This window comes from Phocoena sinus, chromosome 4, assembly GCF_008692025.1.
Source record: "Phocoena sinus isolate mPhoSin1 chromosome 4, mPhoSin1.pri, whole genome shotgun sequence".
NCBI classification, from domain to species: domain Eukaryota; kingdom Metazoa; phylum Chordata; class Mammalia; order Artiodactyla; family Phocoenidae; genus Phocoena; species Phocoena sinus.
This window is the reverse complement of record NC_045766.1, coordinates 56,594,766-56,609,658: the sequence shown is the minus strand read 5'-3', so window position 1 is coordinate 56,609,658 and position 14,893 is coordinate 56,594,766. Positions and strand designations below refer to the sequence as shown.

General features: G+C 38.0%; 1 protein-coding gene across 8 annotated transcripts in view; it reads left to right on the top strand.

Moving 5' to 3' along the window:
• Positions 1–425: 425 nt before the first annotated feature.
• ZMAT3 (zinc finger matrin-type 3) overlaps positions 426–14,893 on the top strand; it is a 32,104-nt gene continuing 17,636 nt past the window's right edge. For 2 of the 8 annotated variants that reach the window (XM_032630370.1, XM_032630366.1), the window contains exons 1-2: positions 955–2,214; positions 4,202–4,528. In XM_032630370.1, the coding sequence (XP_032486261.1) occupies positions 4,259–4,528 (270 nt within the window). In that variant the 5' untranslated portion in view covers positions 955–2,214; positions 4,202–4,258. Of the gene's footprint in view, positions 4,529–14,893 lie in introns of all 8 variants that reach the window. The other 6 variants (XM_032630368.1, XM_032630363.1, XM_032630364.1 and 3 more) reach the window with 6 other exon arrangements.

Genomic DNA, 14,893 nt, shown 5'->3' with positions numbered 1-14,893 from the left:
TCTTCCTCCTTCCTGGGGAAAGGTGCAATTTAAAGGTTCTGTCGCAGCAGGTTAAAAGATCCTGGATATTTTGGCCACTCCACTCTGCCGCCTTAGCCAGCAATCAGCGGACTGAGGGTGGGGCTGGAATGAAAAAGGTTTGGATCTCAATGACAGGAGATGAAAGTTGCAAAAACTCTGCCCAGGTTTCTGCTCTGGATCAACATTCCAGGTTATATGATGAACAGGTCTTAGGACTCGCGGTGGTGCATCCTCCCTCTGACTCGTGCCTTGGTTCGCCGCTCCTGCTCAGCGTCCCGGCGCTCACAGTCCCCGCACCTGCCGGGCGCGCGCCCCACCAGTCCGGGTCTGGAGTCTCCGCCGCCGCTGTAGTTGCCGCCGCCACGGGGCCTGCTCCACCAGGCACATGCGCACTGGCGACGCCGGGCCGGCGCCTTCAGTCTCCTCCTCCGCCGCCTCCGGGTTCCGCAGTCACTTCCTGCAGCTGTTTCCCTGTGGGTCCGGTTGGACTGACTTTTGACAGTCAGCCTTTAGCTGCGGAGGGGGCTCGGCGGGACCAGCGAGAAAGTTGCGGGGAGGGAGGCGGAGTTGAACCGGGCCGAGCGGGGTGCGTAGGACCGAGGGCGGCGGGCGTCCCGGGCAGACGCGGCGCCCAGACTCCCGGAGCGTTCTGGGGGTTCCGGTAAGTGCGGACGATTGCGAGCCTCGGGGCATTTAGGACGAGCACAGGAGCGACGGGACTAGGAGTTCCTTTCCGGTGCGGTCTTTCCACCTGCCCTCCACGTGACAGACTCGCGCTGCTTTTATTTATCTGTTTGTTTATAAGCATTTCACGTGTACTGTTTGGATCATTTTAGGCGTGCAGCTGCCTTGGCCCTCGCGCTTGCCCCCGCCCCGTGGGAGACCGGGGATTCCATCTTTCGTGATGGCATCCTTATGGGATTGAGGTGCGTGTGTATGTGTATGTATGTGTGTGCGCGCTCGTGTGTATGCATGCACATTTTAAGAATGTAAGGTGTATGTGGGCGATGCTGAAGTATATGTAGCTTTGATTCAAATAACGTGAAAGGTTCCCTGGGATTAGGAACCGTCATAGCTGAGCCTAGAGAACATTCGCCAATCCACCAAGGCCTCTTCTCCCCCAGATTCTTCCGTTCTTTTGGGTCTTCCTTATGTGATATACCTTACCTCAACTGATTGTTTTTCTATTTTCCTCTCTCTCATTCCTTCTCGCTGCGTTCTGATGACCTTTGAATAACGCTCACTGTCTTTCCCTCGTTTCCAGAATTCCCAATTACAGACTTCCCTAGTTTGTTGAGGTGCCAGTAACCTGTTCCTTTATTGTGTTCCCTTTCCTAAGAAGATTTCTCCAAATGAGAAAGTGGTTGTCTTTAATACAGTAAGTGAAGAGTAGGCCCCAGTCCGATCATGAAAACTATGCTATATGATCATTCGTTTTCTTTAAATAGGGTACACTGAAGCTTTGATTTTCTTTATTGCCCCTCAACCCCTTCCAAACCGGGATATTAACCACCATAAATCCTTCATTTATGCCACTTCAAGCATCAAATTGAATGGCTTTTATGATCCAAGGAATATTTTATTTACATCAGCTATCAAGTTAGTTTCTTTTAATCTAATGCAGTAGTTGAGCAGATCTGAGTCGCAAGTGCTTTGAGTCTCTTTATATTCCACCATTCCTGCTTTCACTGAAGGCTTCGTTTTAGTATTTCTTTTAGTTTTTTATTTTCTTCTAGTTTTTTTTTTTTTTTTGCAAGTATAGAAATACCTGATGTAATTGTCATGCAGAGACGCTTTTGGGGGGAGTTGACATCGTTTCGATTGTTAAATATTACAAGAAAGAATTTTGGACTATCTAGCTATTCTTTAAACATTATAAAGGTAAGATGCAATAATGGGTAAGTCTGTACTTGGTGAGAATTTTTTCTTCAATTCAGGGGATTTTATCAGGCCTTTATTTTGATGGAAGCCTGTAGACAACACTGGGGGAGACACATGCTGGTATTTCCTCAAGTGGGAGTAAACTTTCATAAAACAAGTCCAGACATGCCTAGGCATTTGGTAGCATTTGATTTTCTGTTTATATTGCTGATTTCCTTTATCCAGATGTTTTGACACCCTCCTCCACCATTTCTCTTCTGAGCTGACAGCTTGTCATTGGCACTTTGGTATCAGTATGTCTCTGTACAGGTGGTATGTGTAGTTTTTTAATATTATGAATTATTATAATTAGGTAGTTGAACTTAAAAAAAGTGGTCTTTGTCTCCTTAGTTTCCCTTTTCAAAATATCTGTATCTGCATTTGCTTTCTGAATGTCTTTGACTTAATTGAGAGAAATAATATGGTTATAGAGACCCTGACTTTTTAAATGTTCTAAATCTGTATTGCTTTTTAAAAAAATATTCTCAGAGAAATGGACAGCATACTTCTGCTTGAGAATAAAATAATATTGTTGTATTTCTAAATATTATGTTTAATGAGAAGTATTGTTAAGTACTATGACTAATAATTTATGTACTTTGTCCTTTACTATATTATTTTCCCATTGCACTGATGTCCTTTGCTGCCCCAAGACCCTGAACTTAGTATAAAAGCTGTTACTTGGTTGCAATTTCCATGTGTATATACTTATTAAATGTGGTAAAAGAGACTTTTAACTTTTCGAAATGTTCTTGGTTAATTTTAGTAAATCTATTATTGTCATAAAATGTACACATTTCTATTGCAGATGGAAAATTCCAGCAGCTTAAAATAGCCATATTCTATTGACCAAGAAAAGAGGTTTTAATAGTATTGAGAGTGAAAAGAATAGAGGAGTTTGAAATAAGGATTTTAATTTTGGTTAATTAGAATTGTGGGAACTCAAAGTGCATACTGTGGTTCATTTTGAGATACTCAGGGTTAGAAGTTGCCGTCTGGGTGGGAGACCGGAGAAATCATAGATAAAGTTGAAGTGGGATTGGAACATACTGGGTCTTTTCTGAGGGAAACAGAATAGAGACTATCAGTTATTTAATAAGAAGGGGAAAGCAAGTAGTCGAAAGACTGAGGAACTAGAATTATATTGAGGCTTGTGGTAGTGTGATTCAGTATGCCATTGGACATTTACTTGATACACTATTTCATGTAGGTAATTTACCTCTAGAGGGAGAGAAAATACTCTGATTTTATAGTGGACTCATGAATACCGTCTAAGGCTATATGAGGTGGGGTCTTAAACTCAAGCTTACGGGGAGCAGGCCAGTAATATGAATATAGGCAGCAGGCTGAGTGGGGACTGAGGTGGCCTAGAGAAGGCAAGCTTGGCTACCACGGGACAGTGCCTGTCAGCACTAACTAGCTAATTGTTGCCCGTGTAGGACCATGGGCCAAGTGTTGCCAGATCACCCTTTTATCAAGAGGAGCCACAAATCTTTTGATTTTTAAATGTTGACTTTAATTCAATTTAAAAATGAAAGCAAAACAAAACACTGTATATTCCAAGCAGAACACATCTGTGGCTGCATGTGACGTATAGGTTGTCTGCTTGCAGCCTCTGCTCTGAGGAGTCATTGGCTCAATTATTTAAATATTACTAGTTGATCAGAAGGTACACTTCTATTTATTTTTGTCACATGGTAACTCAGATTTTTCCCTAGAGTTCTGTGATATTTTAGCTAGTTCTAGAAGTGCTGGCAGTAATCTGAGCAGTGAAACTCTTTATTTCATTCTTTTTGATATCATTTGGATAGAAAGACTAGTTTGCACGGAAAGGAGATATTTGCTAAGGTTCTTTGCTGGTGGTGTTTTGTTTTTTGTCTATGCATGATTATCATCAGGAGTGTTTAAGTGTGCCTGAGGGAAGGGGTCTGGACTGGGTGACCTTTGATGTCCATTTCAGCCATGTGATTTTTAGATTTAATTAGCCACGGATGCAATACTGTTAATAATGTTCCTGGGCCAGAGGGACTGCATTTGGAGCTGTGCCAAGCAAAATCAAGCCAGATCTATAAAGCTGTTCTCAGTGGAAGAGCACTGTGTCAGTGTGGATTAACACACAGGGGCAGTCTGCTGGATGAGGTAAAAGGAAAGGAGTCCTAAAGATGGTTTGGAGAAGTAGAGGAAGGGGCAGATGGTGTGGTCATTTACACGTCATATTGCAGAGGACACATTTTTAAGTATTTTTTTGCTGTTGATTCAGATTTGAAGACCCGACTTCTCGTCACCCACTGGATTATGCCCAAGTCTTTCCTACCCAATGATCCTCTTGCAACACGCTGGGCTTCCTCCGCCTAAGCGGCCCTCATCCTCTCCTCCTATGTCAGTGGCCGCCAGGTCTACAGGAACCTTGCCGCTTCCGCCGCAGAAGCCTTTTGGGCAGGAGGCTTCCTTGCCTCTGGCCGGGGAAGAAGAGTTACCTAAGGGAGGGGAGCAAGACACTGCCCTGGAGGAGCTATGTAAGCCCCTGTACTGCAAGCTCTGCAATGTCACCTTGAACTCAGCACAGCAAGCCCAGGCTCATTATCAGGTAAGGGAAGAAGAGAAAAATCAGGCATTTAGTGGGAGAACATTTCAGGGCTCTGCCCAATTCAGAGTTGTCTCTGAAATGACCAGTTGTGCCTGGAATAATAAGATGGCTAAGTATTAGTTTGTTTGGCTAAAAACACAATGTTCCTACTTTTAAAAAAAGCATCACTTTTCATAGGATGGCGTCTCTCTCAACCTCCTACACTTAGCTGTGTGGCATTTGATAGCTTACCAGTTGTTAAATGTAAATCGTCTATTCGCGTTTGAACCTGTGATCCTAAGGAGAACAGCTGTTTGAAACATGGTGTACCAAACTCAGTCCAGTGTCAAAATTGTTTAGAAGAATTAGTTTTATAAATATTCTCTTCTAGCTAATACAGTTTGTATCAGTTCAGGGTATTCGCTGTCTATGAATCTTATGCTTTTCCTGGTGACCTCTGTCACTGCTAAGGAAAACACAGGTATCTTTCTGTAGCGAGAATAAAATGACCTTGCAGTATTGAACCCTGTTCTTCATTTTTAATAATCATACTCTGACTCCTTTTAGCCTTTAGTATGAGCTGTTACTTATTTCTAAGATGTAAAGCTTCCACCTCCATGTAGAATAACTAGTGGAAAGGACAATTTTAAAGGATGTTATTACCTAAGAACAAATGGAAAATTAAATTTTGGCTAGAAAGAGAGTACAGTATTTCTTTTTATTCTAGATTGTTTTCTGTATATAAAATTATATCCTTTTTTTGAGAAAAGAGCTCAAAGAAGCAATTGAGGCCAAATGCCATTGAATGAAAGTGTATCTTCTGGGTCATCATTGATTTGACTATCTATTCTCTGCATGAATATCTAAAATAATAAGACAGTATGGTAGAAAGATGACTGTTACAAAGATGTTTCTTCTATTGTGCCTCTACAACTTTCTCCAACTTAAAGTTTTTATTTACTCTGGGTGCAAGTCTTTTTTGTTTTGTTTTGATCTTGAAGAGTGATAATTGTGTCACTTTGTGATTGTACATCAGAAACATTTTGGTGGTGAATTGTTTTCTCTGGGATTTAGGGGAAAACATGATATGTTACTTCTTTAGAGTTCCTGTTGTTTGGGTTTGTTTTGCCCTCTGGTGCAAAAAGTTGAGTTGATTATCACCCAGATCTTGACACGTGTCATTATTGGTTCATAAAGGCCTCTTCTGGTTTTAGTTTACATTTTTTTCCTTTTCCCCAACCCCTACTCTCATTCTCTCTGTGTACCACTCTCCACGACGATGGTTTGATACAGGGTCTTCCTTTGCCTGTTTTGCCATTCGGTTGGAGTCTATTAGGATGGATGATCTATCTCAAATCCAAGACACAGTGCTAATTTTTGTCTTCATTTGTTCCTGTGGAATATTCGGTTTTATGGCCTACGACGCACTATGAAAAATCAAGCCTGGGTTCTAAAGTTTTGATTTTTAGCTGTGTAAAGCCCCTAGTAAACCATTAACTCGGGAGCAAGCCCACTTGTGTGTCATACAAACATATAATTACTCTTTACAGAAGAGTTGTTTACTTTTATGAGGGAAGACTCTCGGGCAATGTGTAATTTTAATATGTGTGCATGGATTGTGCATACACCTCCTGCCTTTTTTTCTCCTAATATCACTTTGTGACTTTATAGACAGTGATGGATGCTTTTGGTTATACATAGAGAGAATTCAGTTTGAGCAGGGTCATTGGATTCTAAGGCTTAAACTAAATAAGAAAGAGAATCAACATTTATTTAGATTTTTTTCTTTTCTTCTACATTTGTGTGTGTGTGCGCTCTGAACTTTTTAGCTGATGAGTAATATATACTTAATTTCAGCTCCCTCAGTGATACAGTGAATATATAAACTAGAAAATATAAGAAAATGGAAGTGAATTTTAGATAAATTTCTCAATAATCAGAATTTTTAAGTGGAAAAGTTGGAGGAAAAGGACAGCCTGTCATAGAAACAATTTAAGCAGCCAAAAACTAAGGAAGGTTAGAGTAGAGAAGAAGCAAGCAGGTATCAAGAGAGTGGAACCTAATGGAAAATGAAAAGTTTGGGTGTAATAAAAGCCTATTCCTAAGAGCTTGGAAGCAAAGATTTGAATGAAACCAATGTCACTGGTAATTCTTAAAGAAGAAGTTTTCTGCAGAGAAACAAAGCAAAGCAGTTCATGTATACAAGTACAGAGCAATTTCATTAGGGTAGCATAGACGAAAGCTAATTTAGACGTGAAATCTGGATTTCAACGAGATAGAAATGTCAAGATGAGAGAGTGTGGATCACAGAGTAAATCAGAATAATAAACAATCAGAACATGAACACAACCTAGAGGTGGATGAACCAACATAGAAGCAAAGCATAGAAATGTTAGCCTGAAAGATGCATCAGAGACTACACCAAGGGTACATGAATAGGCTGTGATTTTAAAAGGCTGCTAAAGACAAGAGTAAGACTAATGACTAAGTCTTATTGCGAACCAGAAATAGGCAGAATGGCAATGATTGTAGACTAATAAAGCTAATGGCTGGTGAGATGGTGGGAGTAAAGTTTTATTTCAACTCTAAACGCCTGCTTTGTAATTTTTAATACAGAGTGATACCAAGACTACAAATTCATTATTTCAATTATGTGTGAGATAAAAGGGGTCAGTGGTAGCTTATTTATAAGCTAGAAACACATTCATGTGAGGTAATAAATCACGGTTGATTACACTACTCAAAATGTTTTAGTTAGTTGATGCCATTGTTGAAATCTCAAAGTTTCAAATTGCCCAGGGTATTGTAAACAACCTTTAGTCTGGTTTGAGTGGTGTTACACTAGAGTCTGACTGTATCATGTTCCAGTAATCCAGGACACACAATGGAAACTGCTCAATAAATACTTCCCTTTAAGCTCACTGCGATCTTTCCCTGCCATCCCTGTGTTCTTAAGTTGGGGCTGCCTTAGCAATGACCCATGCGTATCAGTGATCATCACAGATTTAGTTTTATTCCCAGAACTTTTTAACCCAGTCAGCTTGCTTCAAAATACCCTTAGCTGTTGTTTAATTTTTAATGAGGGTACATATTTTTGTGGTCTCAAAATCATGGTTTTAGTTATAATTTAAAGTAAAACCTTTGGAGGAAAAACATGTCTTCATTTTATTAAAAATTCGTCTGCAGGCTTCAGGTTACTTAGGGTAAGCCTGTCATGGAGTAACATAACACTGTTTCAGCAGCATAAATGCCTAGAGGAAGAACCACTTTAGGATGGAAGGTCATTAACAGAAATTTAAAAAGCAAAAAGCATGGATAAATTTTGCTAAAGCATCTACATTTTAAAATAAAGTCAACAATTTTTTTTCTGTTAATTCCTGTACTCTTTTGAAAAAGAACTAGTTACTCAAGGTAAATTTTAAAAATCTGTCATAAACATAGATTTCTATTTGGAATATTTAGTAGCCAAATAATAACCTATCATAGTAATCAGGTTAATTTGAAAGAGAGATAGGGACTTCCCCGGTGGCGCAGTAGTTAAGAATGTGCCTGCCAATGCAGGGGACACAGGTTCGAGCCCTGGTCCTGGAAGATCCCACATTGCTGTGGAGCAACTAAGCCTGTGCGCCACAACTACTGAGCCTGTGCTCCAGAACCTGGAAGCCACAACTGCTGAGCCCGTGTGCCACAACTACTGAAGCCCGCGTGCCTAGAGCCTGTGTTCTGCAACAAAGACAAGCCACTGCAATGAGAAGCCCATGCACCTCAACAAAGAGTAGGCCCCACTCGCCACAACTAGAGAAAGCCCGCGCACAGCAACGAAGACCTAATGCAGCCAAAATATATTAAAAAAAAGAAAGAAAGAAAGAAAGAAAGAGAGATAGAACACAGGGGGAAAAAGTAGCTCTAGAATTGTAGTACTGAAGGTAGTGATCTTAATTCATAATACAGAGAATGCAACTGATGTTATCCCCAAATTTAAAGTACTGATTTTGGCACATACATTTTCACATTGATCACCCAGCTTTGGATAGCATAATCTCTAATTTCAGCTAATTTTTATGTTTTCAAAAATTTCCTATCTGATCGTTTTTCATATGAGCTTCCAGTGTACTGAGAATGGTCAAAATACACTTCATTAGTGGATGAAGAAGCTCTTTGTGATCCTGTTAGCTGGATCTCACCGCCTTTCCGCCTCCCAAACTGAATCCATCCCTACCTCATTTCTTTGTATTCCAGAAGAATAGATATCCCTTCTTCTGTACAAGGCTGATTCCACATCCTGTACTCTGGATTTCATCACCTGTCGTCTCTTCTTTACCTTAGTCAAATTAGAAACATGCTCAGGTTTTTTCCCCATGTAAATAAAAATAGCAACAACAACCTTCCCTTTCTTTTTAATTCTTCTTGTTAGCAACCTTTCTTTTCTTCTCTCCTGTCCTTAGAGTTCTGCTGGGTATACTTGTCCTCTTCAGGTCTTCATTTCTCAGCCCACCGTACTCTGGTTTCCATTCCAATATTCTCATGAAATGGTCTTTTCAAGGTCATCCGTGATTTTACAGGCCAGATCTAGCTTTCTCACTTGACCTCTTTGTAGCATTTGCACTGGTAACAGCTTTCTCCTTAAAACATTAAAAGATATTTTTCGCAAAATAATGCCTATAGAACAAAGTACTTATAATGAAAAGCAGTAATCACCTGTTCTCCCTTCCTTATCCATCCCCTACCTTTTCTTTCTTCTCCATTCTTCTTTCTACCTCCCATCTTGGGTTGGCTGTAGTTTTATTTTGACACTATCAAGGTTTATCACATTTTTGTTTATTCTATAATCAAATTAAGTTTCCCATGCTTCATATTTGCAGGTTAATTCCGGCCCTTGAAAATTGATATTCAGCTTTTGCATTATTAACAGTAGGGAAATATTCACTGCAAAGCTGTTTCTTTCTCTTTGTTTCCAATGTCATGATTCCATGCTACTTAAAAGAGGAGTTCAGATGGGTAGCCCTTTCTTTTAAGTCACCAGTTACTCAAAATCATGTCCATTTTAGTTTGCTTCATAGGTGGATTATAACTTTGAAATAGCTTTTTGTTTTTCTTTGAGTTTCTCACGCTTTTAAAAAATATACGGAGAAGAATCTTATGCCTTAAAAAAATCTACTAGTTTCTTAATCTTTCTGTTTATTGTTTACAGTCCATTTCACTTATCTTCATGAAACCCACTGATTTCCTGTTCTAATTTGGACTAGATATTTTACATTTGGATCATGACTTCATTGTGTAGATTTTTGTATTCCCTATAGTTTTTCATTGCTTTTCTTTTCTCCTTTCTTTTTCTTACATAATGTATTTTTATCATATCCTCATTTTCCCTTCCAACTCTTGATCACTCTGTCTATTGTGTGGGATCTTTCCCCCCGCCCCATCTTCTGGATCCCTCTATCTTCTTGCTCCAGTCTCAACTGGTTGCCCTCTGGCTTTGCTGCACAGCTGTTAATTTTGAACTTCTCTTCATTACTCTATGGCTTAGGCTACTATTTCTAAATATACATGTTTTCTTTTTTTTTTTAATCTTGCTTTGTTGGAGTACATCTTCACCTTACTTGAAGGAAGAAAGGTTAAATATAAATTTATATTACAACACTTCTCTCTCTTTAAAGTGAGGGAGGGACTTCCCTGGAGGTCCACTGGTTAAGACTTCACCTTCCAATGCAGGGGGTGTGGGTTTGATCCCTGGTTGGGGAGCTAGGATCCCACATGCCTTGTGGCCAAAAAACCAAAACATAAAACAGAAACAGTACTGTAACAAGTTCAATAAAGACTTTAAAAACGGTCCACATCAAAAAAAAAATCTTCAAAAAAAAATAAAATAAAAAAGTGATGGAGTGATGAATGGGAAATAAATTTTTCTGAGCCTTTGTGTTTCTAAAAATGTCTGTATTATATCTTCATATTTGACAGTTCAGTTCCAGGCTGAAAATTATTTTCCTAAGAATGTTAAAGGCTATACTGCATTTTTTTGTGTTTGTGTGTGTTTTGTTTTGATTTGTTTTGTTTTTTGTCTTCCTAGTGTTGCTGAAGAGAAATCTTATTCAGATTTCTTATTCTCTTGTGGGTGACCCACTTTAATTTGGACCTTTTTTTTCTGGAAGTTTTTAGGCTTTCCTTTTTATCCTTGGTATCTGAAATTTCACAATGATGGATGTGTCTAGGTCTGGGTCTTTATTCATTTGTCCCTGTCAGCACTAGTGGATCCTTTCAGTTTGCATACTCCTGTTTCTCTTGAACTCTGGGGAATTTTCTTTGGTACTATTTCCTTGATAATATTCTTCTCTATATTTTCTCTCTCTCTTTTTTTTTCCCGGTAATTCTGTTAGCTCTATCTTGGATTAGCTGGATTGATTCTTCATACTTCTTATCTCTTCTCTCTTATTTCTTTAATTTCTGAGAGATATTCTTAAATTCTAATGCTGTGTTGAATTTTTTTTTATTTTGACAATCATATCTTTAATTTTTAAGGATCTTTTGATTTCTTATTATTTTCTTTTCTAGCATCTGTTTTATAGGATATTAGTTAAGAACATGAAATCATGGACTTTGGGGTTAGGCTAGTGTTCAAGTTGTAGTCTTACTACTTACTAGATGTATGATATTGGAAATATTTCCTCATTTCTCTATGCCTCATGAAGATGATGATGATAATGATGATACTTATAATACCTGCAAGTTAGTATGTTTAAGACATTTAGAACAGTTCCTGGTACCTGAGTTAGTCTTTAATTGTGTTTAGTTGTCCTAAGGTGCAGTGGAGCATGTTGGTATGGGCTCTGGAACAAGCATGTTCCCAGCTCTGGCATTGTGGCTTTGGGCAAGTTTTATTTTATTTTATTAACTTTTTAATTTAAGTAACTTTTAACTTACAAAACACTTCTAAAAAATTTCTGAGTACACCTCATCAGATTCTCCAAATTTAATATTTCATGTAATTAGCAAAATCAGGAAATCAACACTGATAACAACAATATTATCTAATCCACAGACTGTTTACATTTCACCAATTGTCTACTAATGTACTTTTTCTGATTCCAGGATCCAATCCAGGATAAAGTTTTGCATGTAGTTGTTATGTATTCTTTAATCTGGATGGATTAAGTTTTCCTGTGCTTTTTACCATCTTGCAATTTTTGAAGAGTTGTTTTGTAGAATGTCCCAGTTTGGGTTTGTTTGTTGTTTTCTCATGCTTAAATTCAGGTTATGTGGTTTTTTTGGACAGGAATACCATAGAACCAAGGTTGTGTCCTTCCCAGTTCCTCATATTGGGAAGGACATGATGTGAATATTTTGCATCACTGGTGCTGTTAACTTTGATCACTGGTTAATGTGGTGCCTGCCAGGGTTCTCCTTTGTAAAGTTATTATTTTTCTTCTCATGTTTAATAAGTATCATATGAGGGGATACTTTGAGACTACGTGAATATTTCTCATTATATTTTTACTCAGTGATTTTAGCATCTATTGATGATTCTTCCCTGCAACGATTATTACTGTGGTGTTTGCCAAATGGTGATTTTTCTGTTTTAATCATTCTTTCTACATTTATAGTTAGAATTTTACTTTAAAGGAGAACTTTTTTCTTCTTAATTAGTTAATTAATTAATGAATATCACTATGGATTATGGATTCTCATTTTATTCCAGGGATATAAACACTTACTGTAATTTATTTTGATGTTTTAACTGTCTCACATTTGACCGGTGTGTGTCCCTTCAGGCTGCTGCTAATGTTCTTTTGATATGTCTCCATAATTTTTTGCATAGTTCCTTACTTTCTGACAATACAAATTGTTCCAGTATTTTGTTGTACCTTCCCCATGCCAACCATTTCTTCAAGGAGCCAGGTTTCTTTTATTGGAGAATGGTATTTAGAAACCAAAATCTAAGTGTTAGGTGTGCCCTTTGGTACTGGAGTGTCATTGCTTCTAGATCTTCTCATGACAGAGCTAGTAATATATATGTATGTATACATACATTTGTATTTATCTATACGTACACATATTGAAAACTGAGTTCAGGCTGATGCTTAAAATTTCAATACAACATGACAGTGTTCATTCCAGCTTTCCACCTTATCTTAATGTTTAACTCCTTTCTTTGATAGTGAGAAACCTGGACTTTCATTATTCACAACACAGACACACACTCACTCACTCACAGTACACGTAAAGTAGTTCAGGGATTGATAATCTATGTCCTTTTGAAAAACAAGCCTACTAATGAGAAGAAAATATTTGTGCATTGTTCTTTTTGTCTTTAGCATTACAGTGTGTAGTTAAAATACTATTTTACAAAGTTACTTAGTTTACAAAGGTGCTACCTACTAGGTTTGTCCTTTGTAAAGTTACTGTTTTTCTTTTTGTGCTTAATAAGTATCATGGGGGAGATACTTTGAGACTATGTGAATATGTGAATAGTTTTTTTCTTCCCTCCGCCTTCAGTGCGGTTATGGTATTTATTTTTTCATATAGTTAGGCTTATTTCTGTTTGTATGTATTTCATTTCGGGTCTTCCCCAATTCTTGTTGGCTTTGATTCTTTTTCTAAGTCTGTAAAATGTTAACATAGTTCTAAAAGTCAGAATCATACATAAAGGTATATTTAGAAAAGTGTCATACCATACCATCCTTTGTAGTCCATTTTCATATTGTTTATACTATTTAAAATGATTTTACCAGCCTGTTTGGTTATTTAATGTTTTAATGTCTGGTTTGTCAGTTTTTAATGGTATCCCGACAGTTACTTATTGCAGAATCAATAGCTTATTCTACTTTCCCCTGTCCTTTTTCTTCCCATTTTTTGTTGCATTATTTCCATTGTATCATAATGTATAATATTTGAACATTGATCTTTCACCCTCATCTTCACCTTTTATTTAGTCTTTGATACAATTAGACATATGAAAATACTTACCATCAGCCTTTTTGCTGAAGTTTTCCCAGTCATTTCTTTGTTGAATGAAGCTCTAATAGGTTTCTGAAGAGTGACTTTTAAGTATTGAATTCCTAAGGTCTTATATATTTAAAACTGTTTTTCTATAGTCTTGACACTTGATATAGGAAGAGTTGGCTGGACATAAAATCCTTGTTTCACACTTTATTTTTTAAAAAATGCTGCTCCATTATTGCCTTGTTTTGCATATTGTGGATGCCATTCTAATTCTTTTGCCTTTGTAAGTTATTTGATCTTTTTGCCTGGAGAGCTTGAGGACTTTTTTCTTTTTCTTTGAAGTCTCATACCTTTTAAAAGATCTACCCCAGATTTGACTGTTCTGGGTTAATTTTCCCAGATACCTGGTATGCCATTTCAGTATGTAGATTCAGATCTTCATTTACTTTTGGACAATTTTAGATAATTTTGGACAATTATAGTTTCAAATATTAGTTTTTCTTTTTTTCTTTTTGGCCATGCTGAGTGGCATGTGGGATCTTAGTTCCCCACCCAGGGACTGAACCTGCACCCCCGGCACTGGAAGTGCAGAGTCTTAACCACTGGACCGCCAGGGAAGTCCCTCAAATATTAGTTCTGTTTGATTGTTTTGCTTTTCTTCTTCAGGGACTCCAGTTTTACATAAGTTATTCCTTCTTTACTTGTCTTCATTTCCATTGCTTCCTCTCTGACCCATTAAAATTTTTTCTTTGTATCATTTTTATTTTCTTGACTACTTTTCTGTCTTTCTTCAATGCCTCTTATTACATTTTCATTTGAGTCTATTCTTCTTTGACACTTGTATTTACTCCTCATTTTGGGCATAATTATCTTTTTCTTTCCTGGGTTTAATTTTCCTTCTTTTCATTTCTCATTACATTTTGCCCATTTTTCTTTGTACATTTTGAATTCCTGATTCAAGGTGATTTTTTATATCCTCAAAGTTTTGTTTGAATACTATATTTAATTCAGTTTGGAGCGTTGTTTTCTTCTTTTTTTTTTTTTTGCAGTACATGGGCCTCTCACCGTTGTGGTCTCTCCTGTTGCAGAGCACAGGCTCTGGATGCATAGGCTCAGTGGCCATGGCTCACGGGCCCAGCCACTCCGCGGCATGTGGGATCTTCCCAAATCGGGGCACAAACCCATGTCCCCTGAATCGGCAGGCAGACTCTCAACCACTGCGCCACCATGGAAGCCCTGTTTCTTTTTTCTTTGAGGGGTTGTTCATTTGCTGAGATGTATTGCTTTTTTTGGTAGTAACTTTGTATAGAATTGATTTGTTTTTGTCTGTTCATTATGTGGATTTTGGGTAGTTTATGAGATTCTTAATTCAATGGCAACCTCTTCTATTACTGTATCAAAGTCCAGTTCTTTAATAATTTGTGAGGTGTATTTTTTTACGGTGGTCAG